General features: G+C 39.6%; 1 protein-coding gene across 1 annotated transcript in view; it reads right to left on the reverse strand.

Annotated features, from left to right (window-relative positions):
- Positions 1–27827, reverse strand: part of SYNE1 (spectrin repeat containing nuclear envelope protein 1) — a 501407-nt gene that overhangs the window by 204438 nt on the left and 269142 nt on the right. Inside the window, 12 exon segments of the mRNA XM_070376885.1 lie at positions 3060–3215; positions 3556–3721; positions 5154–5413; positions 6194–6412; positions 7080–7224; positions 7867–8204; positions 9588–11748; positions 14029–14294; positions 15330–15506; positions 16870–16995; positions 21649–21795; positions 23758–23934. Coding sequence (XP_070232986.1) covers positions 3060–3215; positions 3556–3721; positions 5154–5413; positions 6194–6412; positions 7080–7224; positions 7867–8204; positions 9588–11748; positions 14029–14294; positions 15330–15506; positions 16870–16995; positions 21649–21795; positions 23758–23934 — 4338 coding nt within the window.

Raw genomic sequence — 27827 nt, forward strand, 5'->3', positions numbered from 1 at the left:
GTTGGCAAAATAATGTCTCTGCTTTTTAATATCCTGTCTAGGTTGTCATAGCTTTGATAGCTTACAGTGAACAGTATCGGATTCCTGATCTCCAAAGAAGAATTAACTTCGGAACCAGAGACCAGGCTTGATCACTCAAGAGCTTTTGTGTAGCGGAGTTTTATTAAAGTAAAAAGGGACAGAGAAAGGTTCGGACATAGACATCAGAAGTGGGACGGAGAGTGCCCCCTTCACTAGTGTTAGCAAGGGAGTTATATACTTTTTAAATTACTTATTCAGTTCAGTTCAGTTCAGTTGCTTAGTCATGTCTGACTCTTTGAGAGCCCATGAATCACAGCATGCCAGGCCTCCCTGTCCATCACCAACCTCAGAGTTTACCCAAACTCATGTCCATCGAGTCGGTGATGCCATCCAGCCATCTCATCCTCTCTCATCCCCTTCTCCTCCTGCCCTCAATCCCTCCCAACATCAGGGTCTTTTCCAATGAGTCAACTCTTTGCATGAGGTGGCCAAAGTATTGGAGTTTCAGCTTCAGCATCAGTCCTTCCAATGAACACCCAGGACTGATCTCCTTTAGGTTGGACTGGTTGGATCTCCTTGCAGTTATTACAATAAATTAAAAAAATGCCTCAAGTTTTAAAACTTGACCAGACCCACTCCCACAATTTAAATTTTAGTATAACAGGATTAGAACTTAACAATAGAAAGATCCTACTAGACCCACTCCCATAATTTACATTTTAAGATTTCAGGATTAGTCAGAAGGTTTTCAGGAAGGAGAAACTGTCCTCAAGCAGGATACATTGTTGTATAATCCCTAGTACACAATAAACTGAGTTGTTTGTTGTATAATCATCAGTTCTAGGCTTAAAGAAGAAGAAGAAAAAAAAACATTTTATGTGACTAAGACTAAGGAATGTAGAGAAAAAAAAATTAAGTTTGTCTTTTCCTCCTCCTCCTTGAGAACCCCAGGCCCCTTTCTCCTCCTCCAGGACCCCAGACTTCTTATCAGTTTGCCTAAGAATTGACTCTCTCAGCTTTTCTTCCAAGGAACAAGCATCTTTTAATTTCATGGTTGCAGTCACCATCTGCAGTGATTTTGGAGCCCAAGAAAATAAAGTCTCTCACTGTTTCTATTTTGTCCCCATCTATTTGCCATGAAATGATGGGACCAGATACCATGATCTTTGTTTTTTTGAATGTTGAGTTTTAAGCCAGCTTTTTCACTGTCCTCTTTCACCTTCATCAAGAGGCTCTTTAATTCCTCTTTCTGCCATAAGGGTGGTACCATCTGCATATCTAAGGTTATTGATGTCTTTCCCAGCAATCTTGATTCCAGCTTCTGCTTCATCCAGCCTACCCTTTCGCATGATGTACTCAGCATATAAGTTAAATAAGCAAGTGTACTCCTTTCCCAATCCGGAACCAGTTTTTGTTCTCTGTCCAGTTCTAACTGTTGCTTCTTGACCTGAATACAGATTTTTCAGAAGGCAGGTAAGGTGGTCTGGTATTCCCATCTTTTTAAGAATTCTCCAGTTTGTTGTGATGCACACAGTCAAAGGCTTTAGCATAGTCAATGAGGCAGAAGTAGATGTTTTGTCAAATCAGATCTCCTTTGTGGTTGTTGTTCAGTTATGAAGTCCTGTCTGACTCTTTGTGACCCCAAGGGCTGCATCACGCCAGGGTTCCCTGTCATTCATCATCTCCTGGAGCTTGCTCAAACTCATGTCCATCGAGTTGGTGACGCCATTCAGCCATCTCACCCTCTGTCGCCCTCTTCTCTTTCTGCCCTCAATCTTTCCTAGCATCAGGGTCCTTTCCAGTGAGTTGGCTCTTCACATCATGTGGCCAAAGTAAAATCTCCTCAGTAGCAAGGAAATATATCAAGAAATGAATACCTTTTTTTAAATTTCATTATTTTAAGTTGAGTGCTAACATAAATGGAATGCATGTGAATAATTTTATAATAGGGAAATTTATCCAGAGGGTTAAAAAAAAATGAGATTTGCACTTCTTTTTTTAAGATCTGAACTTGACAAGTCATCCTTCCTGACAAACCCTCCAAAGTCTAAGAAGAAAAACCAAATAAGTAAATTAAATATTTAAAACAGAAAATAGCATTTTAATTTAGGTCAAATGCATGATACAGTAGAATTGGATTTTGATGAGAATTTTTAAACACATTGCATCATACACTGGCAAGTTCAAAAGGCGCAGCACACTTGCATGATGTTACAGTTTCCATAGTGCAATACTACTTTCCATTTTGTGTAGCAGTTTAGAACTATCTTCTCTTTTTTCTACTGACCAGTTTTAACTAAATTGCTTTAACGTTGGGCCACCAAGAAGGTCTTAAAACCCATTATGTTTGCATACAGATGCTACTGAAGCTATTTTCATGAAATACATGGAAGTGTGTCCTCCTTATGAGGTCTAATATAAAAATCTCCCTGTTCTAAGTATTATGAATGGCTATGTATCACTTTCCTTAAAAAGAAAAGATTTAATATATATATATATACATGTATTATGTTTCATTCCCTTCCTTGATTGTTTGGAAGTTAGACTGACAGACCTTCCTCTAGATAAAATACAGGACCTTACAGCATGAATTTTGGATAAAAATCTCATTCCTGATTCTACTTTATTTTTAACTGTTTTCCTTTTATTCAAATATCTTCATCTACTACATCGTGCTGAACCACTGAACTAAAATAACAAATAGAAGAGTGCCTGGCAGACTGGGTACTCAATAAATATTTGTTGAATACATGAAATATATCTTGCTTTCTTTGTTTCTTTGAGTAATTATTTTTGGGGGGAAAGGTTAAGGAAATCATATAAATTATCTTTAATGTTTGATGTTATTGTTTACATTTAATATCATTTCATATGCTTCTCACCTATGAATAAAACCTTTAATTTAATATTATTGTTTAATACTGATCTGTTTTTTAACTCTGTTTCCATGAAGACATGACTGAAAATCCTGCACTGTTACACAAGAGTACTGAGACAATAAAGAATGGAAAGCTACTCTTTCTTGACTGTAGGCTTACCTGATCATGGGTAGTTCCTAAGTCCAAAGCCACTTCAGCTAGCTGAAGGGAGAGTTCAGAAGGTAATATAGTATAAAGACCAAGGTACTTATTTTTCTGTTCTTCAGCCATTTTTTCAACATTCTGTTGGTGATTTATGGCTTCTGTTAGGAGAATCTGAAGGAAATATCAACATAGGAAATTTCTAGGAGCCAGATAAGGAAATTGATTTTTACACGTACAGAAACAAGGATATGTATGGTTCCTCAAAATTGGATTAAGTGTAAAATTAGAGAAACACATTTACAAAAAACAAACATTTCCTTAGTCTCTAAATAAGAAGCATGTCCACTTTATATGGAACAAAAGAATGTCCAATGAACTAACACTAAGAGCCTTTCACGTAAAACATTTCTAAAAGATTTCACTTTAATATCTCATTGAATATAAACAAGAATATCTGATTAAAATTAGCATTGTTTTTTTAAATGATGAGTCTAGGGAATTAATTTTGTACCTTAAGTTCTTCAAGTTGAGCATCTATTTCTATTGTTGGATTCCCCAAGTATTCCTTCGTTTCCTGAACCCAAGATTTTACTGAACTGATGTGTGTCTCCACCACTTCTCGTTCCTTGAGCTCTTGCTTTACTATCTTCCCATTCTTCTTGACTTTCTCCTGTATGCTTTAGAAACATTAAGGGGAGAAAGCAGACATGGATTGAAATGAAAGGAAACCTCCAGTACATGACATCATATTGTCAAAAACAGACGTTAAAAAGTAAAACCTTCTATTTTTTTCCAAGTAAAGACACTTCCCCCAAACTGCCAGATAATTTTCAGTAACATTTAAACTGACTTTAAATACAACAAGAATACACTTAATGTGAAGTGAATGATTTATTCCTGGAAAATGGAGAGCTGACATACTCCCATGCCACTACACTGCAATCCATTTTCCTGTCTAAAATAACCTGGAGATTGTCTGATTTTTTTAAATTTCCTCTTTGGAAATCTACTTATATGGTACAGAATCATCAGCCCTAAAAAATTAATGTATAATTGGAATATTTGTGCCTATTAGAGACTAGCCTTTAAATAAAGAATCAAATTTTGGATATTGTATGACTAATAATGCTCAGCATCCAAATTATAAGTCTTTATTTGAATTGACATAATTTGGTTGCAAAGTCTGAATAAGTGGAGTCAGATTATCCTGAATTCATCTATAATTGAAGGGGTGAATGTGGGATACATATGAGTGATATATTACTAGGGCCTGGCAACCCCCTTCAGTCTTCTTGCCTGGAAAATCCACACGGACAGAGGAGCCTGGTGAGCTGCTGTCCATGGTGTCGCAAAGAGTCAGACATGACTGAGCAACTAAGCACACATAATATTAGTCAATTCAGGAGTTGAACTATACAGTGACATTTCCTCTTTGGTCCAGTAAGTAAATCCAGCTGGTTATATATCATTAAGATTAACTTTCTCTACATTCACTATCAGTAAATAACTCTTATTTACCTGGACTTTGGTATCATCCTTGCTCTAATGTCTCTGTTATCCAATTTAGCCACTGAGTAATCAAGATTTATCAAAACCAAATCTCAATATCTCCCAACTGTTAACCTTTCAAGCTTCATCTCTCATGAATTACCCCATCACCCAAGAGTTCCTTAAAAGTGCTTACTACCAAGCTGGCTTACTTGCTGTTTCCTTGTCTTCAGAACTCTCCTCCTACCTCACTGGCTGGTTCAAACCTGCTTAGTTTTCAACTTAAATATCCCTTCTGAGGGGAAGCCTGATTTGACTCCTCTCCTAGGTTAATTGCCTCTGCTTTGATTTCACTTAGCTTCCTTTAAATACTTCACCTAAATGTATCTTTAGCTGTCTACCTCTGCTGCTTGACTGCAAACTGCCTGAAGGTAGAGATTGAATCTGTGTGCTTCATCACTACATTTCTAATATGACTCGATATGTGCTAGATAGCAAGGATGATAGGAATAGATCCCCATGTCTTTAAGGCGACATGGTGGAGCTCCCCCAAGACTCCATTTGCCCCTTTGGGTCATGGCCACGTTTAGAAACAGAGAATGAGGGCAGGTGTATAGTTACTTCAGGCACCGGTCCTGCATGGCTGTGATCTCCTGCACCGTGGGTGGCTCTCCCCCAGGGGATGGTGTGACTCCATCCTGGAGCATGCTCAGCGCTTGCTGCCGCAGCATCCCTAAGGCCGACTGTTGCCGTTCCAGCTCCAGGATGAATGTGTCATGGTATTCAAGAAGAGTTACGAGTTCTGCTTTTGAGGCCTTCTCTGCTGAGCTTCCCGGTAATTTATCTTGCAGCTGATCAATCACTTCAGAGGCTTTTTTAACCTGATGACAAATGCACACACTATGAAGTTCAAAAGTAAATAAAATGAAAAAGAGAGGACTATTGCAACAAATGCCACATTTGACACTAAAACACTGATGCACAGTAGAGACAACGGTGTCAACTCTAAACCTTGGGAAGCTAAAACATGAACAATTCTCTTAACATGGAAGAAAAGACCACTTCTATTATTCTGGGTTTCAAGATTTAATCTCAAAATAATGTTAGGGCAATCAGGGACTTCATAACATAGAAAAGGGTTTAATTTTATTTTTTACTAAACAGATAAGAGAAAGACTCTTCTCAATATTTATGTTAACATGAATATGTGCCTTTGAGTCACAAAGGAAGATGTGGCTTAAAACACTGAACCTTGTTTAAAAAATAGAAGATATTAATATGATTTGAGAAATGAGTTAAATTTCTTCCTTATTTCATGGAAAGACAAAGTGTTTTGTGCTTTTTCAGGGCCAGGAAAGAAAATTTCACTAGGAACCCCACAAATGGGGCAAAATCGGGTTGCTCTCCTCTCAATATGCAATTGCTTGGTTTCTTTCTTTCTTATTAAAATAAATGGGCCTGGACTTGGGACCGAATTGCACACTGCATTATGTATTTTATTTCATGATTTGGTTTTCAAGTCATGGAGATAAGAGATTTTTTTAAAAAAGGTTTTTTACTTTCATAAAGCCAATTTCAAAAAGGGGACAAAACATTGCTTTCAAGATACATTCTCATCAGTGAGGAGACACTACTTTGAGCCCATCAGTAATGGTGATTACCTTATTGTTAAAGCTCGTCCACTCATCCACTGCATCTTCCAGTAACTTCTCCTGGTCCTGGGCCACAGCTCGGAGCCGCGTCCAACGCTGCCAGACAGCTGTTGTTGACCTGCTTATGGCTGCTTTGCTGGCATCATTTCCGGTTCTTTCCAGTTCTGAAGCTTCACCCTCTAAAGCCACGATTTTCTCATGGAAAGAGTTTATTACTGACACTAAAGCCTGGAGTGGGAACAGGAGAAAAGAAGTTGAAGGGAGAGATGATTTTTTTCAAAAACTCAACAGATTTTGGTAAAGTCCAAAATCACCTGCAAAAGAAAATGTTCCTACATACATTTATTTTCCTCTGTTAATTCTTACTTTTACATTTAATTTGTAATTGAGTTAGGCGTGAGTTTTCTAAAGCAGTACAGTGCATACTTATTAAAAAGTTGACATGCTATCTATCTGAATGACATTATCCCATTTTTTAAAATTAGCAAAAGTATAAGTGAACAGAATTTAATATTTAAGTATGTCACATTCAACTTTATATTGCTGTGATATATGAGTGAAACTCAAGTTGTTAACTTTTGAATTTCAATTGAAGTAATCTAAGTTACATCAGAAAGTATTTACTGAAATCTACTGTGTCACATCTTATCAGAAGCAAATTTCTCTGAATGTACCTTTTTAAAGCTAGCTATGCTTTTCCAGTGGAATGCTAAATGAGTGACAGCACTTAATTAAGTTAAAATTGCTCTGAAATGTGGTTGAACACATCCTTTTTTTGTTTAAGAAGCCCTCGTGGGAACCAGGATTTATTGACTTGTTTCTTGAACTACCACAGTGCAAAGACCTGTTACAGCTACAATGACAAGAGTATTAAAAACAACAACAGCAAACTAACCTTATGTTCTGACAATTTTTCTTCTGCTTCGTGACTGGAAGAAGTCTTCAATAAAGAAAACTCAGACAATTTCTTTTCAGCTTCATTCATCAATTCAATAACCTCTTCCCTTGCTTTCTGATAATCCTGCCATTGAGCTGCACATCTTGAAAAAAATCCAACAAAAGTCAAGAGACAACTTAAAATCACACATTTCTATGCAAGAGCTCTGAGGTCAACATGTCTAGGGATACTCAAGAGAATGAATTTACATGATAATCTACATCCTTGGGCTCCTGCTCCTTCTTAGTTGCTCAGTCATGTCTGACTCTTTGTGACCCCATGGACTGTAACCCACCAGGCTCCTCTGTCTGTGGGATTTCCCAGGCAAGAATACTGGAGTGAGTTACCATTCCCTTCTCCGGAGGATCTTCCCAACCCAGGGATCAAACCCCAGTCTCCTGCATTGCAGGCAGATTCCTTACCATCTAAGCCTTCAGTGAAACCCCGGTGTACCTCCTTCGTGTGTTAGTCGCTCAGTCATTCTGACTCTTGTGACCCCACAGACTGTAGCCCAGCAGGCTTTTCTGTCCATGGAACTCTCTAGGCAAGAATACTGGAGTGCATAGCCCTTCCCTTCTCCAGGAGATCTTCCCGACCCAGAGATCAAACCCAGGTCTCCTGCATTGCAGGCAGATTCTTTACCATTTGAGCCACCAGGGAAGCCCATGTACATCCTTTATGGATTCAAATTTTCCATGTGAAAACCCATTTCACTAGAGTATAAAAAACAAAGTAATTTCTGTACCTCTGCAAGAGCTCTAACTGGGCATGTGAATCCTGCATTATCGTCTGGCTCTTCTCTTCCAGGGAGGCCATTTTCTGTGCTAGGTCCTCTTTTCCAGTCGGCTTGATGAGTGGGTCCAGGTTGGCTACCAGGCCTTGAAGCTCTTCCAGATTGCTGTGGAACTGATCCTCTGCACTAAAAAATTCCATGTGGCTTTTGAGACTCTCCTCCGCACTCTCCACATCTAGGCCATTGCCTGTCAGTTGTAACATTTCATGAGCATCCTCAAGCCAGTCGTTAGCAGCTTGAAACACTTGATAGAACCTTTGACACTGACTGTATATTTGAGTCAAGGTAGTCTGAAAAACAGCAAGAGCAAACACAATCAGCGCTCGTTTGCGATGTGTTTCCCGAAAATAGTTTACACCTTCCATTTCTTTTCAGATCTCAGTCTCATGGTGGTATGTCTGCAAGTGAATTGATAAGCTGGTGACATTTGTTTTTTATTAATCTCTGCTTTCCCTCCAGCTCTTCTTGTTATAATTTTATCATCTCAGTTAAAATAAACAAGAAAGATCATAGAACAGAAATTTATGATGGTTCTGAAATGTCCTCTCTCTAAAGAAAAAGTATAATGCTTAGCAATATGTGGCAGAATGAATATTCACCAAAGTGAAATAATGCCTTAGGTAGGATGTGTGTTCTCAGTCACATTTGACTCTTTGCACTCCCATGGACTGTAGCCCACCAGGCTCTTCTGCACATGTAATTTTCCAGACAAGAATACTGGAGTGGGTTGCCATTTCCTCCTCCAGAATCTTCCCGATCCAGGGAGTGAACCCACATCTCTAGCATCTCCTTGCAATGGCAGGCAGATTCTTCACCTCTGTGCCACCTGGGAAGACCCAGTTCCTCAGGTAGGAAGGACTATAACAATACCAGTGGGAATGTAAGCTGGTATAACCACTATGGAAAACAGTATGGAAACTCCTCAAGAAATCAACCACCAATATGATCCAGCAATCTCACTCCTGGCTATCTATCCAAAGAAAACAAAATCATTACCTCAAAGAGAAATCTGCACTTTCATGTTCATACCAGAGCTATTTACAACAGTCAAGGTATAGAAATAACCTAAGTGTCCATCCACAGATGAATGAATTAAAAAAAAAAATACACATCTTGGAATATTTTGGCTGGTTGAAATTCCATAGAATCAGAAGGACTGAGAACAGATGTGGGGAAAATGGGCCAAGGTATTAAAGCAGGTAAACTTTTGGGCAGGCTAAGGTCCGTAGGGTCGTACAGAGTTGGACATAACTGAAGCAATTTAGCACCCACTTTATTATTTATTACCTCTCCAAAAGGAGAGGGAGAACCAAGGTGTTCCTGTGTTAAAACGAAAGTCATATTAACATGGAAATCACTTGAAATGAATACCATGAACATAAAAACTCACACCTGTTTGCTACTATTCTTAGTTGCTCTCTTCATGCCTGACTCTTTGCAGCCCCATGGACTGTAGCCCACCAGGCTCCTCTGTCCATGGGGATTCTCCAGGCAAGAATGCTGAAGTGGGTTGGCATGCCCTCCTCTAGGGGAATCTTCCCAACCCAGGGATCAAACCCAGGTCTCCCGCCTTGCAGGCAGATTCTTTACCAGGTGAGCTGCCAGGGAAGCCCCACACCTGTTTACAAAGAAGCAAAGTGAGAAAAATGGAGCAGAAGCCCCATGGCACCCACCTGTCTGGTGCGGAGAGCTTCCTGCAGGGCCCCATCCAGCTCTGAGAGCTCAGCCAGCGTGCGCTGTAGGTCGGCGGAGATCAGCTCCTTGGCTCTCGTGAATTTCTCCTTCTCCTTGTTACTCAGCGCATTCATTATCCTCAGGCTGGACTGCACCTCTTCCTGATGGATCTGGACCTTTCTGATCTCCTCTTGGATGTCCCGCAGGTTCGGGTCCAGGCACAGTGGTCCACTCAGGGCTGCCTCCACGCTCCGCAGCCACTCCAGGGAGCGGCTCAGCTCTGTCTGCAAGTCTCTACTCTGCACCATGCGGCTCTCACACTCCGTCACTGTCGCGCCAATGGCAGAGGTGAGCAGTTTTAACTCCTCCTGCCAGGCCTGGAGCTGATGCTTGGCTTTCTCGTAAGCTGCGGGGTCGAGATGTGAAATGAGATCTTCGAGATGCCTGGTGACACGTTTTAGGAGAATCCCGGAGTTCTGGAGGCTTCCCGCCAGGGAGTGATACACTTTGAGCTTCTCCTCTGCGGGCAGTGTCTCCTCGTTCACCTTGGACTGCTCCATCCTCACAGCCTCTAGCTGTTTCTCTAGCTGGAGGCACATCTTCTCGTGTTCCTGGTAAGCACTGGTGGTGTCTTCTAAGAAGCTCACCCTCTGTTCTGTCTGTCGCTTCAGCCTGTGGTACAGGGTGATGAGCTGTGGCATCTTGTCCGGTTGCCATGGCTGCCCGGTGCTGCGAAAACTTTCTTTCTTCTGGTTCAGTTCATCCACGGCTTCGGTGAGGCCTGCCACCTCGCCCCCCAGAGCTCGCCAGCCATCCTGAAGAGACATAGCCTCTTCGACGCTCAGGTGGCCAGGGATTTGGCTCATCCTGGAGAACTGGTCTTCAAGGTCACGCAGAGACTGGCTTGTCAACTCGATCAAGGAGGCGTATTCTTTCCGAGCCAGCATCGCCTCTTGGACTTTATAGAACTTGTCTTTAGCCAAGTCAACGATCACATTAAACTGCAGGGGCAGTGCATGGAGCTTTTCGTCAAGGTAGGAATGGTCCACTTCATTCAGCGTGGGCAGGATGGCCTGTCCAGTTCTCTGAAGGGAAAGTAGGAGGTTTTCATATTCTGGAGACTGTTCGAGAATGTGTTGGTATTTGGCCAGCTGTGTGTGCAGCTCAGCAGTCTCATTCATTAGATTGATCTCAGGAAAAGTAATGATATCTGCTTGTTTGAGCCAGTGACAGGCTTTATCAAAATCTTCCTTAAAATGCTTCCTAGAAACCAGATTTTTCTCCAGCTCTTGTAGCCGATGGCTGCACTTTTGTAAAACGGTGTCATAGACGCTCTGCAATTCCTGGAGCTTCCCTAGTATCTCACTCTTTTCCTGCTCTGTAACTCCTTTCATTAACTCGCGACCCTGGGCCCAAAGTCCAGTGACCTCGTTTTGGTAAGTCTTGAGGCTGGCTTGTGCACTCTTACATGTTTTCACCTGTTTGCTCACGTCATCCGGTAGCAGGCAGATATGTTCACGGAACATTATCTTGTGCTCGTGTTGCTGAATCTGGCTGGTCGCCTGGAACACCGCCATGAGAAACTGGGTTTTCTCGGACAAAGCCTTGTTTAAGTACTTTCGTCTTTGGCCCACTAAGTCGCTGAGACTGCTCACGTGCCTTTGTGCATCAGACAGTGCCTTCTGGATTATCTGCCTCTCATTGAGGCCAAGATCAGCCATCACCCTGTCAGCATCCTTCGTGAGAGACTTCAAGAGCATCTGTTTGGCCTCCAGTTCGCTGCAAATGGCAAGGTGATCCATGAGCAGGTTCTGAGCCATGTCAGGTGGGGGGCTCTGCTTAAGGGCCTCAGCGATGTTGGGCTGTTGCTCTTCTGCCCACTCCATCAGCTCCTGAAACCTGGACCGAACCACACTGAGCTCCTCCAGGTTGGTGATGGACACTTGGATTTTTCTTTTAACGAGGTCCTCTAGCTGAAACCAGCGTTGTTCAAGGTGACTCGTCTGTTCTTTGACTAATTCTTTGTCATCTAAATTCAGATGTTCTATCATTTTCTGCTTTTGCTCTTTCAGATCTTCAATGGCCTTCTTTCTCTCCTGCAATGCCAGGGCCAACTTTTTCAAAGCTTCCAGGTGAACAGCTGTACTCTCTGCATCAGATCTATATTAAAGCACATAAAGTCAAGTTAATTTTAGTCCATATCTGTGCTTGTTTGTATCATGTTAAATTGCACATTACCATCTTCTTTAAGTGGGTGTTCTTAGCTTAGAGTTACTCAATTTATGGCTTATTGACAGAGATTCTGTAGTTACTATGAAATATAGTGTTAGTAACTCAGTTGTGTCCAACTCTTTGTGGCCCCATGGACTGTAGCCCACAAGGCTCCCCTATTCATGGGATTCTCCAAGCAAGAATACTGGAGTGGGTTGCCATTTCCTTCTCCATTATAGAATATAAGACCCATATATTTCCATAGCAGAAGTTGAACCAAGATAGTTTGCCTGGATACTTCTCTGCTCTTCATCTTTTAGCTACGGCTGCCCTCTCATCACATCTGACATGTACTTATAGCTTCTTCCTCTGGCTCTCATCAACAGAACAGCATTTGCATGGTAACAAGACCCCTTGATGATTTGTGGAAACACAAAATACTGAGAAACACTGATCTACTGCATTCGTGACAATGGCACTGAAAGGCACTAAGTGATCTGTGATTTCTGTGCTTTCCTGAGAGAAGTTCCAGCAATCAGTGGTAGACAATATGCCATGTGGAATCCCATGGACAGCGGAGCCTGGTAGGCTGCAGTCCATGGGGTCGGGAATAGTCGAGTCGGACACGACTTCACTTTCACTTTCACTTTTCACTTTCATGCATTGGAGAAGGAAATGGCAACCCACTCCAATGTTCTTGCCTGGAGAATCCCAGGAACGGGGGAGCCTGGTGGGCTGCCGTCTATGGGGTCGCACAGGATCGGACACGACTGAGGCGACTTAGCAGCAGCAGCAGCAGCAAGCTATAAACAATGACTCTAACAGCTGCTCATTGGTATAACTCAGATATTTTTTATATATCATTAGAAGCTTTGAAAGTAAGTGTGAAATGCAAAGAATTCTCATTCTGTTGACTACAAGACACATATGAGAAAAACTGAATCTTAGAATCTTTTTCACTTACAAAACAATATTAGTTCTGAAGTATGAGGAAGAGTGTTGGGAGAGTATATGATGACTTCCATTTGAGACATATTGTACTGCTCTTAGTCACCCAGTTCTGTCTGACACTTTGCAACCCTACGGACGGTAGCCTGCCAGGCTCCTCTGTCCATGGGGATTCTCCAGGCAAGAATACTGGAGTGGGTTGCCATGGACATATGAAGTCTGTCATGTTTGTGGGTTAACCAGACCCGGGTGCTACTGTCAGTCTGAAATACAGGCTTTTGCTGACACTGGATTTATCCCAAAGACTAATAAAATGTTGAGCATCAAGAAAAAGTAAACACATCAGAAAGTAGTGTACTTCCCCTAAAACAGAAATCCACATAAACAAAAAACCCAAGATTGAATTACACCTAAAATATGTTTTCAGTTTTAATTGCTACAAATTACTAAATCTGGGCAGAAAAAGTACAGATTTTAATAAATCATAGTGATCAGAATTACACAAAGATTTCTATATATGACTCTGTGTATGTGGGTGGGGGGTGGTGAGGGAATCCTTTTCAAAGAAAAGTTAAGAGGTGTTCAGTTGCTATAAAATCAAATAGTGTTAGTCGCTTAGTCATGTCTGATTCTGTGATTCTATAGACTGCAGCTTTCCAGGCTCCTCTGTCCGTGGATTTCCCAGGCAAGAATACTGGAGTGGGTAGCCATTTCCTCCTCCAGGGGATCTTCCCAGCCCAGGGATTAAACCCAGGTCTCCTGTATTGCAGGCAGACTTTTGACCATCTGAGCCATCAGATTATTCACTAAGTTCTAGAATACCACAAGTACAAGAAAAAACTAGACTGAATTACACAGAATGTGTTACTTCACAGAACTGGCAAGAAACCTATGGAACTTCTTTCAAGAAGGATTCGTGTCCTCAATTTACAGAGTCCCATATCAGGTAATTAAAACTAGAAATATTCTTGGGATGTACTTTAAAGTCAAAGTGTAATAGCCCTGAAATATTCCTTGAGGTCACAGGTAGAATCGGTGCTGTTTTCAAACATTTTCCTTTTATCCACTGCTTAAAGTAATATTGGGTGAGGAAAATCGTGATTCTGTGTGCATACGATCACACTAGACTCTTAATAATGTTTTATCAGTATTTAAATTTGATTTATGTATCCATGATAGAAAATGGATGTTTAAAATGTAAGAAAGATACTTTTGATTTTTATAGAAATTAAGGAATTTCTGGCTTAGCATTTTGGTGACCCACTAGAGAACCGCTGTTACCTGGCTAAGTTATCCCATTCTGTAGTAAATTTTTCTAAGAACCCTTCGACAACATTCATACGGTCGTGGTAATCTCGTGTTCTCTGGAGATCTTCTTCTCTTTGCAAGCACAGATTGTTGGACTGAAGGCACAGATCCAGCCACTGGTCATTTAAATGACTTATTTCCTTGTGTTCAGGGGACTCTTGCTTCTTGGTCAACTCATCCACTTTCTCTGTAATAGTGTTCACCGATGCCTGTTTGCACTGTAGCTTCTTAACAAAATCCTAAAGGATAACAACAATAAAATAAACAATACATTATAACCCACTCCCCAAATAAATACAGATTGAAGCACAGATACAATACCTCTGAACACTTTAAGTAACTGAAGAATGTATACTGAGGGACAAAAAGAAAGCCATCACGCTTTCTCATAAACACATATTTCCAAGTATATAAGAGTCAAAGGGAAACTGTGGTATCTTCTTGCGTTACTTCAGAAAGTAAAAAGAAAAACTGATAAATGTGGAACAATATTGTAGTCACTAAGAGAAAAAGTTAACATTTTATCTTAAAGTGTATCCTTAGTTTTCTAAACAATTTTAAGGTTCATGGTTTTCAAAAAAAATCTAATTTATCTCCAGGAGATATATCTTCTGCTGGAGACAACATTCCAGCAGAAAATATAAATTACTGATTATCACAGGGAAAATATAAATCTTAAAGTTTGTTAAAAGTCTGGTACGATTTCCATTCAGGTTAATTTAATAATTTTCTATTGCATTTTAAATATATAAATATTTTATTACATTTAAGTTCGCTATGTTAATACATATATATTACATATTATATTCATTTATTTATTGGCTGTGCAATGTGGCTTGTAAGATCTTAGTTTCCTGACCAGGGACTAAACCCAGGACCCAGCAGTGAAAGCACTGAATCCTAACCACTGAAGTGCCTAAATATACATTTAATAAATTGATACATTTACAGTCCTACAGCTTTAGCAATTTTTGTGATGAGAAGCTAATAAATAGTAAGGCTCTGTGTTTGTTTAATGATACAGCCTTCTGGTTCTGCCAGCTGAACTATAGTTGCTTTGTTCATAAACAAGCTACAGAGTGAATGTCCTTCAAAGCAAGTAGCCAATGGGAGCTCCAAAAAAATATCTGAATGTTGACTTTCTGACCTGTACTCGTCTGGTACCAAATGAAAGTGGTTCTAATTCTGTCTTATTCTTTAACTATGTGTAAGGATTGGCTGACACACACCCATGCTGTTGCCTCTGTTTCCCCTGGAGACACGTGAATTCCTACCTTTACTTGAGACACCATGTTCTGTGCGATGTTTAGCTCCAGTTCTGAGTGCCTCCTCTTCATATTCTGCAGCTGCTGATCGGCATCCTGGAGGTAAATCCAGAGCTCAGCCTTCATGTGCTTGATCTCCTCCCAGCCCTGAGTTAGGTTCTGTGCCTGGGCAAGCCTTTGTTCAATCTGGAGAAAACACAGAGGCAAAAGTCAGCGGCAACAGGCAGAAACATTTATGTTCAGTGAATCAGCCTGTCCATGTACGCAGACCAATACTTGGGTACACACACAAACACACACACACAGTGATAAATCCCCCCCAAATTATTTGCTCCAAGAAAAACAGATTTTATGTTTCTGTTTTCTAAAGACTTTCAGCGTCGAAGACTTATGCCATATGATTTCAATCAATACTGTGAGGCTTTAGAAGTTCTATCAATTATTTAGGTCAGAAGCTGCCCTGATGGTTTCTCACATTGGGCATTGCAGTAGACACATCTGTTTGACAGACTCATCAATGTGGTCTTGGGGTTAACTAGAAAAGACTTATATTGTTCTCTATTGCACATTAGCTGATACCTCTTATAGAACACTGAGTTATTAATGTTTTGGATATATGTTTAGATCTGCTTCACTGGTTTTTGAAATCATGCAACTTTTTTCAATAAACCATGTCTGTAAAAAATATAAAAGCTATATCATCTTTCTTAAAGATATAAAAACATACTTGCTCTAGTAATATAGTAAAATATAAAAGTAAAAAAAGCTATTTTAATTATTTATATTATAGTTATTTACCTTAATTTCTTTTTTCCTTTAGAATATTTTACTCTTCTGGAATATTTAATCAATTAAATACCAAAACCGGGTCTTTTTTTTTTTTTTTTTTTTTAATCCAAACACATTGAGTTGCAGAATTTAAGGCAGCAGCAGAAGGCACATGACCTCTATGGAGCCATCTATCTGCTGTGCACAGGTACTGCTGGTTCATCACAACCCTGTCCAAAAAGCCCAAATACAGCTTCAGGGTCCTTATCAACACCACCCTCAGCCACTGTCGCTGACTTAGAAGGGTCTTGACAGATGTTTGCTATCCTAAGAGAATGCAAGGGTCAGGAGTCCCTTTCATACTAAGTATGACCCTTCATACATATGTATGAAGTCCCTTTCATACATTCTTTAGGTCACACTAAGTATGACCTAAAGAAAAATGATGGAAAAGAACAACAACAACAAAATGATCAGAAAAAAGAAGAATGCTAATTGAAGAGAAAAGAGAAGAGGAAAGAGGCACAAATGTTCAGCAGTTCAGTGGGACTAAATATTTCAGTTCTAATTCAGAGGCGTCAGTATCACAGTGTGCCTATTTTTCTGTGACTCAGTTGAAATTCAATACATACTTATTATAATGCCTGAAGGAGCATTATAGCAAGAATAATTCAAGGAGAATTTTTTTTCACATCTAATTTAGCAGCAGCAACATGCAAGCAAGAGAATATGATCAAACAGACATAGCCCATGTCACTTTTTTTTTTTTTTAACTTTTTACCATTTGTTCTGTTTGTTGAATGTCTTTTGCTGTGGTTTTCACTGAAGAGTTTGACAGGTCACACATGGAGCAAAGGAGATCTAGATAGGTCCTTGCTTGTTCCTGCAAAGCTCTGAAGTGTTTGACCTCAAAAAAAAAAAAAAAATTATCAGAGTGCAAGAGAGGCATGCTATATTTAGATAGCAAATATTTGTACATTTGCGGTATTTTGTTGACATTTCAAAAATAATCTTGGTATACTCAGTGTTTTCACCATTGTTATAAATGGCATATATTTAAGTACTCAAAAGAAAGCTTTCAAAGCACACTGGCAGGGAGCCATTTGTCCACCAGCCATTTCTTATTCTAATTAGTCTGTAAGTTCTGGGAAAGGGGAACACCCAAGAAACATCCACAATTGTTTCAGATTCTCTGTTTACATTCTAGCTTGTTTTCAATTTCAGAGAATCAATAGACTACTCTGGTCTCTTTCTTAACATGTTTTTGCATATTCTGTAGACATAAAAGGTTATTGTGCATTTGTAGGTTTCACTGGAGTTTGGTGAAAATGCACATGGCTGGGCTCTTTTTCTCTGCAGAAAATTCACAGTGTTTTCCCTTTTCATAAGCCCAAGAAAGGCATCTCCAGGAGAATCCTTGAATTACACACAGAAGCACAGAGAAATGTGTTTCTTTGAAGATGTTTAGAGGCCCTGCAGGTTCTGTTTCAGATGCTAAGCATACAGCAGTCTCCAAAACAAAACTGCTGCTCCAGTGGAGCTTACACGAGAAAGACAGATAATACATAAACACAGAAACAAATATGCAGTGCAATGTTTGGTAGTGATAAAATAAACACCATGGAGTAAGGTAAGGGTTCAGTCCAGTTCAGTTCAGTTCAGTCGCTCAGTCATGTCCGATTCTGTGACCCCATGAACCACAGCACACCAGGCCTCCCTGTCCATCACCAACTCCCGGAGTCCACCCAAACCCATGTCTATTATGTCAGTGATGCCATCCAACCATCTCATCCTCTGTCGTCCCCTTCTCCTGCCCTCAATCTTTCCCAGCATCAGGGTCTTTTCAAATGAGTCAGCTTTCCACATCAAGTGGCCAAGGTAAGGATAGGGAAGTATTAATATAATGAAGAAGCACTGTTACTTTGGGATGAATGTACCCCCAAGACCTCTCTGAAAAAGAGCCTTGAGTTGTAGAGGGAGCAAGTCATGCCATGGGGTAAGAGCGTTCCAGGCAGTCGGGGGTGATGGGTAATAGCAAGTGCAAAGCTCCAGGCTAAAGCAGAGGGACCTAGGTAGGAGCAGAGTTTAAAAGATAGGCAAGGGCCAAAGCATGGAGGACCTCACGGGGACACTGACCATACATCCCAATTTGCAGAGTTTATATTTTTATGCCTTCTCAACTGTGGCACTACTGACATCTGAAGACAAATCATTCTTTGCTGTGGGACTGTCCTGTGCATGGCAAGATGTTCAACAGCATCCCTGGCTGATACCAGGAACATCCCCACCAGTCATAGTTATGACAACCAAAACTGTCTTCAGAGACTGTTTTAAATTTCCCCTGGGCAACAAAATCACCTCTCCTTTTTGGTTGAGAACCACCAGTCTAATCTCAACTGCAATTATGAAAAGTGGCCTCCTTATTAGCAAATATTCATTTTTGGAAAACAAATTATTCAACCAAAGTATTCACTGACTGTAGTAGCAAATATTCATTTTTGGAAAACAAATTATTCAACCAAAGTATTCACTGACTGTAGTAAGAAATTTGGAATTTATTCTAAGTGTGATTGAAAGGTGGGCTTCCCAGGTGGCTCAGTAGGTAAAGAATCTGCTTGCCAATGCAGGAGTTGTAAGTTCAAATAGTTTTATATTTGTACCCTTTCCTGGGTCAGGAAGATCCCCTGGAGAAGGGCAAGGCAACCTACTCCAGTATTCTTGCCTGGATAATCCCATGGACAGAGGAGCCTGGTGGGTTACAGTCCACAGGGTCTCAAAGAGTTGGACACAATCGAAGCAACTGAACATGCACACATGTGACTGGAAGGTATTTGGAGAAATGTTCCAAGACAGGTTTAAAAAAATCATGCTTACTATGGAGTAAAGGGCGAGAGGAGCAGTGGAAGTAGGTAACCAGTTTTTAGGCTACTTTAGGAGTCAGATGAAAATTGATGATGGCCTGATGGAAGGTGGTGGATAGCAGAAGTGGTGATAAGTGGTTCTTACTACATCTGTGTGATAAATGGGGAAGGAGGTATAGACTGCAATTTGTATAGGATAAAGTAGACCTGCAGAAACATTAGGTGATTTTCCAAAATCATAGTTAATAAGACAGCCTAATTTTTTGACCTTTACCTTAGTGTCTTTTTCTCTGAGCTGTGTGGATTGCCCAGGTACATCATTCTCATGTAGATGTAATAAGCATAGATCAATTTCCCATTAAGTTAAAAGCAACACCTAAAGTTTTATTTGTTATACAAATTGACTGGTATTTCACTTCCCATTAGCATCATTAGCTGCTAACCTAAAGCGCCCCACCATGTACCTGTGACTCAGAGAACATTATCTGTCCCAAACAGCTTTTGGATATAAGAAGAGAACAAGATATCAGGATTTTTATTTTATAAATGTATTTACTCCAGGTTCGATGCATGATGCTGGATGCTTGGGGCTGGTGCACTGGGACGGCCCAGAGGGATGGTATGGGGAGGGAGGAGGGAGGAGGGTTCGGGATGGGGAACACATGTATACCTGTGGCGGATTCATTTTGATATTTGGCAAAACTAATACAATTATGTAAAGTTTAAAAATAAAATAAAATTAGAGGAAAAAAAAAAAAATCCACAAACAAGATCAGAGATGCTTGAAGGAATTTAAAACAAGATACTACTCTAAAAAAAAAAAAATAAATAAATAAATTTCAGTACTGAAATTGTAAAAAAAAAAAAAAAGAATAGTAATTTATTTTAAAATTTACAGAGTTTGCCTGATTCTAAAAGCATTGGAAGCAACTTGTTGATTATCAATGACAAAACAGTTTCAGAAGATTTTTGCTAAAATCAACTTCAAGGGCAAATCTGATAGTGAAAGTGTTAGTAGCTCAGTCATGTCTGACTCTTTGCGACCCCGTGGACGAAAAGAACCTAGCCTGGCAGGTTCCCCTGTCCATGGATTTCTCCAGGTAAGAATACTGGAGTCGGTTGCCATTTCCTTCTTCAGGAGATCTTCCTAACCTAGGGACTGAACCCAGGTCTCTCACATTGCAGGAAGATTCTTTACCATTTGAGCTACCTGGGAAGCCAAATCTGATAGGACTTTTTCTTATTCTCCCAAATTCACATGTCATGCCTCATAAAAACAGATGACATTCTTACGGAATCCAATCAGTGTCATTGACTAGTGGTGGTGGGGGCTACGTTATCATTACATATGTATTGACTGTTTACCATGTGGGAGGCCCTGGCGGGTACACAGTGTGTCTGGGACTACAACCAAAGTCAACTGCAGACCATCGAAGCAGTTGATTTGGTGTTTCCAATACCTCTCATTCTCTTCTCTGGCTGGTTTCTGAAGAGGGCAGCCTATTTTGAGAAATAGTGCAGAAAGGGCGGGAAGCAAAAACCAAACTGTACAGTCATTGAATCTGGGCCCCTAGAAGGATCAGTGTCTTTCTGCAATCATGGCTAATGCAGGGAGACGTAGAAACTTCCTGTTCTAGGAAAGGTTCATTGGATTAATAATATTTTACCCCCTCTCTTTTAATTCTTTTTTTGGGAACAAAGGAGAAAAATCAAGCTTTGTCTGGATTGTTCTGAATAAACTAGACTGGAAACAAACAGCCATAAGATAATAAATGGCCTAAGAAACTCACAATCTAATGAAAAGGCAGAATGCAGACAATTTTTAATTCATTTCTTGATTCAAAGAAAGTCTAGATTTGTTTGTCCAGATTCTGTCCAGATTTGTCCAGATTCTATTCTTTACAAGGTATAATAGATGCATTTCTGTGAATCATTTCATGACTTAAATAATGTAAATTATTTAAGCCAAAAGGCATATTTTGGAGGGATATAAACTGAACACATTCTCTTTGTGGACTAAATGAACAAGCATATTATTTTAATCTCAGTTTGAGGTAAAAAATTGAATTTTTACTATTATTTCATATCTGGCAGCAATAACCTTTATAATTAAATACCTTTGAAATATTTTCTTTGAACCACATAGAAAAGTTGCTTAGTTCAAAAGTTTTAAAAACATATCTCAAATATTCTGATGAAATCTCAGCAGCAACATTTTAAGCATGTAGATGTCAAATTAATATGCCACAGAATCCTTTACATGACAATATTTCATTCAGCATTCATTCGATAATTATTTAACAAGCAACTTGTTCTGTGCCAAAGAAGGTGAAGAGGCTAATTTTGCTTTTCTCTTTCAAATCGGGTACATTATGGCATGGCATTTGAATTTCTTCATCACCTTCAGTCCTATAATCACTTAGGACATTAAGGCACAGAGAAATTCAATGGTTTATCCATGGTGACCCTACTGAGTAGGTACCTTTTGGGCACAGTGCCCATGCTCTATTTATTCTACCAGACTGATCCTTAGTTGTGTGTTCATCTTCCTGGCTAGAATGTGAACTTGACTAGGATCAAGTTCAGATCTTATTTATATTTTGATATTTAGCACAATTTGCACACAACAAGTACTTAACATGTTTCCATCAAATGAATGAATCACAGTGTAATATAAACTTTCAGGAATCACAAACTACCTGCTTGACAGCTTCTGCCCTGCTAAGAGGAGGATTCGCGCCTGGCTTTAAATCTGGCTGAACCGCAGAAAGCCAGGCCTGGCACTGCTGAAGGGTGTCTTGTCGACTAACGTGCTTCTGAAGTTCGTGTTCCAAACTCTGGTACACCTGAGACAGAATGATCAAGCTGCAGTTGTGAGAGCTGTTTTATATTACTGTAAATATCAGTAGAAGCAAATGAAACAAATCCACCATAAATGGATCCCCCTTCGCCATGCTCCCTGACATCGGACACACATCGATGGAGTTTGCATATGTTCCAAAACATTGCAAAGCATGTGGGCCATGCCCCAGTTTCTAACTTCTCAACCCATGCATTACAACACTAATATCCTGATTATGGAAAGGGAAGGTGGGAAGAGTTACTATAACAGTAGAAATGTGTTAAAATGTATAGAATCTTTGAAGTAAATTGGTCAAACCTAAACCAAAAGCTTTTTCAGCTTCTCCTGATTGTATAAAATTGCCCTTTTTGTTTAAATGAGGAACTAAAAGTAACAATAAACTGCCAGTTTATGAAAAGATAACCAATATCTCTCATCTGAAATGCTTCCTCTTTAGGGGTAGGGTAAATTGGAACTAAATTATAACACAGGGGAGGGAAGAGTTTGATGCCTTCATTTCATTCAGAAGCAATATTCCAGGACAACAATAACCCAAAATTATATACCCAGAAAAATCCAACATTTTCTAATATGTCATTTCAATTAATAGTTCCTCAACCAGCCAAACAATTTTCATTTTATCCATAAAGACGTGTTGAGAAACTTACATGTTTCCTTGAAACCAACGTAAATATACCTATGATGGTTTTTTGAGCAAGTTACTCATCAAAAAAAAAAAAAAAAGGAAAGAAAAGAATATGAGGTTGACTGACTTTTCTTTGGTTATTGAGACAACAGAAGCAGTAACTGAATTCTGCTTTTCTCTTTCATGTATTAAATTAATCATTTTATCTGCTATTGGGAATATCCCTTATTTTTATTTTAAGCAGAACTAAAAAGAAAAAGGTATTTTGTTTTCTTTAACATTTTTTCAAACTTAAATTTAAGGCTCTGACTCTGTTCTTAGAATTTCATCTGCTTTTTAAACTTTTATTTCTAAAATATGTTTGTCTTTCAAACATTCACCACCTTTAAAAAAAAATTGAGCTATATCCCTAATGCACAAAAAAAGCCTGCTACAAAGACGGTGTTAAATAAATCTCTGTTGAGTGAGTGAATGAATGAGCTCGCCAGAAAGTTTCATGCTGTCATTTTCCTTGTCTCATTCCCCTTTCCCCCTTCGTCATCTTCTGTAGTTATTGTTAGATTCCTTTATCCCTCTTTTTTTTTTTAAATAAACAGTTTGAAAGTGATTTTCCAAGTCTAGGGATCAACTAATATCCCACATTTTTTAATTAGCACAGTGAACACAAATAATTTTCCCTGTGTCACTTATGTTTTTCTAGTTCTTACTCAATAGCCCAGCAACAAAAATACGTGGACTTTTCTCAGTGTCATTTATAAATTCTAGAATAATAAAAAGTAACCCACTAATTTTACTTAGTTGCTGTTAAAAACGGCAATTCTTATGTATCTTAGACTTATATCTATAACATTAATGATTCCATTTTATTGGAAGAATACCCACTGAAGTATACTTCAAAATTGGTACTTGCTTCTTTTCTCAATTTCTATACGAATACACAGAAATACTGACTTAGAGTAGCACCTCAGTTACAAAGGGTTAAAAAGAAAATAATTATTGTGAGACTTACAGAACAAACTTATTTTGGTGTTATAGAATAAATGGCAAATTAGAAGTATTGATGGTGTGCAAATAAAAACAAAAAATATTAAATTTTTTTTCATAATCAATTCATGGAATAAAGAGATTGCGTAAAACCAAATGTCTGAAATTCACTACTTCATCACATTAATCAAATATATAATATTTTATTTCTGTGTACACATAGACTGGGAAATCCATCCAAAGGGTGAAGCATAAAAACTATTTTAAAAAACCTTCAGCCTGCACAGCCTTTCTCCCTAATTCTTCATCATTCTCGAATGTTCCAGCAGCACTTACCCTCTGGGCTGTACTGCAGATGGCTGAGTAACTGTCCTTCGTGCCCTGCAGGTGAGCATGTACATTTTGTTTAAGTTTCGCTTGAAGGTGATCTGCACATTGGCTGATCAAATTGTCACCTTTAGTTTTAAGGTCATTCAAACGGTCTTCAAAACCAGCAATTTCTTCCATCATTGCCTTCAAAAATGAAACAAATACGCAGTTCTCATTATTCCATTTTTAGTCTTTAAATATTCTATTCACCAAACAGAAAGTTTAAGATCAATTATCTCACTGTTTAATATGTTTTTAAAAGAGTTTTGCAATTTGTCCTGGTATCAACGCGATGAAATAAATGTCTCGGTGTCTTCATATCAACAAATTAAATAAAAAATGTATCCTTTCAGGTTTCCCCCAATAATGGACTAAGTTACACAGAATGATGAAGTGACCTTTAAGAGTGAATTCACAAGACTGACCTCAGTTAGAGATCTGCTCCACGGAAATATTACCAGTGAAAAAGATGTCCATACATTTTTTAACTCTAAAAATTATAATTCTGGTATAAATTATATCTGTGTGTTGTGCTTAGTCGCTCAGTCATGTCTGACGCTTTGCAGCCCGCTAGCTCCTCTGTCCATGGGGATTCTCTAGGCAAGATACTGGAGTGGGTTGCCATGCCCTCCTCCAGGGGCTTTTCCCAACCCAGGGATCGAAACCAGTTCTTCAGCATTGCAGGAAGATTCTCTACTGTCTGAATCACCAGGGAAGCCCTAATTTATGTCTAAAATAGCCTAATTATATTTTAATTTAATTAACTAATGTCTAATTTATCTAATAATATGATATCTGATTTACATAATAGCTTAATGTCTAAACTGTGTAAGATCTAATTTACATTTAATATTTATATTGATAAAAGTAAAAACATTTACCACTTAACAGACTTATATGCAGAGTACATCATGAGAAACGCTGGACTGGAAGAAACACAAGCTGGAGTCAAGATTGCCGGGAGAAATATCAATAACCTCAGATATGCAGATGACACCACCCTTATGGCAGAAAGTGAAGAGGAACTAAAAAGCCTCTTGATGAAAGTGAGAGTGGAGAGTGAAAAATCTGGCTTAAAGCTCAACATTCAGAAAACAAAGATCATGGCACCCGGTCTCACCACTTCATGGGAAATAGATGGGGAAACAGTGGAAACAGTGTCAGACTTCATTTTTCTAGGCTCCAAAATCACTACAGATGGTGACTGCAGCCATGAAATTAAAAGACGCTTACTCCTTGGAAGGAAACTTATGAACAACCTAGATAGCATATTCAAAAGCAGAGACACTACTTTGCCAACAAAGGTTTGTCTAGTCAAGGCTATGGTTTTTCCTGTGGTCATGTATGGATGTAAGAGTTGCTCTGTGAAGAAGGCTGAGCACTGAAGAATTGATGCTTTTGAACTGTGGTGTTGGAGAAGACTCTTGAGAGTCCCTTGGACTGCAAGGAGATCCAACCAGTTCATTCTGAAGGAGATCAGCCTTGGGATTTCTTTGGAAGGAATGATGCTAAAGCTGAAACTCCAGTACTTTGGCCACCTCATGCAAAGAGCTGACTCATTGGAAAAGACTCTGATGCTGGGAGGGATTGGGGGCAGGAGGAGAAGGGGACGACAGAGGATGAGATGGCTGGATGGCATCACTGACTGGATGGACGTGAGTCTCAGTGAACTCCGGGAGTTGGTGATGGACAGGGAGGCCTGGCGTGCTGCGATTCATAGGGTCACAAAGAGTCGGACACGACTGAGCGACTGATCTGATCTGATCAGATCTGATAGCCCAGGGACTGTATATAAGCCCTGATAAATATTTATCATTATTATTGTTTTACAGGTGAGGAGGCTGAAGCACAGAGAGATCATAAAACTTGTTCAAGGTCACACAAGTAGTAAATGGCAGAGCCTTGGCTTTGGACCCGTCTCTGCCTGACTCCAGTTCACACACTATGCCCGCCTGTGTTCTCTAGTGAGCTTTCTCAGAGAGGGGGACTTAGAGAGGAGGACCCAACTTTTTCAAGTCAGGTTCCAACTTCCTTACTGCAATACAATGCTAGTGACTAGGGACACATTACAACACAAAGTTTCCTAGGCTGACACATCGATATCTAAGGGAAACCATGGTCCTCCAGCAGTGCAGGGTTCACCACTTTTTTCCTCAGTGGTGCTGGGTTAACAGTTATTATACATGCCATATTGAAAAGAACCAATTTATCTTCAAGCTGGAATGGAACCACTACATCATATGGTCACTGAGGCTATTTACTCAGTACCAAATACACTATATCATGTCATTACTTTTCTGTTCGCATTTGCTAAATAAAATTTTCTCCTACCGATCTTGAAACCTGGAATGGTTAACTGGTTTTCCTAGGACACAATAGTAGATGTTGACCAGATTACAACCAAAATTCAGTTTCCCATTAAGCTTACTAAAATAGCTTCATAAAGTTGTGAGCATATGATATCTGTCATTTGGCACATATGATTACTAAAAATACATATTAATAAAGATATGAACATCCCATATAGGTACTGTACTTTGTGGTCTACAAAAGACTTTCAGATATGTTATCTTCTCTGATGACCACAGTGACTATGTAACGGGACTGATGTCATTATCATCCTTTACAGAAGAAAAAAAGGAGGCTCAGACAGGCTACGTGCCCCTAACTAGCAAGAAGAGACTTTGGCTAGAATTTAGACTCTTTGACTACTATTTCTGTATCCTATCTTTGGCTGTACTTTTCTAGAATAAAGATAATTTATCTGATAAATTACTCCATATAGATTATATTCTGAAATTAAAAAAAAACAACTATTAGCTGGGAAATATGCTACAATGTGTTCAGAAGTTGAATGCCAGGATTCAGCTGTTGTCCAGTCACTTAAATATTAAATTGAGCTGTTCTCAACTATCAGGCATTCTTGGGACTCAGACCTGAGTCTTTTAAGTACAGTCATTATGATCCAGAGATTACCCCCGTGCAGGGAGCAGGAGCTCCGCCCATGGCAAAGGTCATGAGGAAGGAGGCTTGGCATATGCAAAGGCGGGATCAAGCCTCAGGAGTCCCCCTGGAAATTCTCGAGCATCTACCCCCAAAACCAGAGTCTGCCTACTTTCTGCTTTGTGCTCTCACCTACACCTCTGACTTTACAGGGGGGCTGTCCCCCACTACCTCTCTCTGAAAAAAAAGAGTTAACTTACAGCTCCAGTTACTAAAGTTCCTGGGTGTGATAGTGTTTCACCCTATAAACTCCTTTGGAAGTCCTCTAGCCTGCCTCAATAGGTTTTTCCGGCCACATGTGATTGCTCAGAGCCTCCCAACTGTGAGAGGCATGAGATGTTCTAAACTGTCTAAATACAGATTCCTTTGAGCAGTTAAAAGATTGATTAGAAATTGTATTGGTGAAGGGTTTTTCACTTGTTGGGCCAATGTTTGCTGCTAAGTCTCCATATCCCTTACCTGCTGTGTCCCTGGCAGTGTTTGTAACCTTGGACTCTTGAGTTAATTCTTTGTCTTGTTATAGCCCATCACACCTTTGCTCTGTAGGAATGCAACTTTATCTAATGCTTTTGGAGGGTGGTGCCTGACTAATCACCTTTAGAGAAAAATAAGTTTTCTGAAGAAAGAGTCTTAAAATGTTAACAGGCCTCTGGGCCAGAAGATGATGCAAATCACCTAAACTTTTGCATATGATAAGTTTGCAGGAAGAAAGCCTGGCTTACTGCATGACTCTACCCCTTCCCCCATTATCCTCTATGCATAATTTAAGGTATAAAAACTACTTTGAAAAATAAAGTGCAGGCTTTGTTCACCGAAACTTGGTCTCCCCATGTCGTTCTTTCTCTCACCTTCTGGCTGAATTATTCAGCCTCTTTTCTCCACTGAATTTCCTCACTGAGCTATCCTTATTTAACCACTCTGTATATCCTTAATTAACGTTTAATTAAGCAATTGTTTCCTGATCCTCACCGACGCCGTCTCCCCTTCGAAACCCCTGGATCCACCGGGGCTGGACCCCGGCACCCCCGCCCCCA

Source organism: Bos mutus, chromosome 9 (genome assembly GCF_027580195.1).
Source record: "Bos mutus isolate GX-2022 chromosome 9, NWIPB_WYAK_1.1, whole genome shotgun sequence".
Classification (NCBI taxonomy): domain Eukaryota; kingdom Metazoa; phylum Chordata; class Mammalia; order Artiodactyla; family Bovidae; genus Bos; species Bos mutus.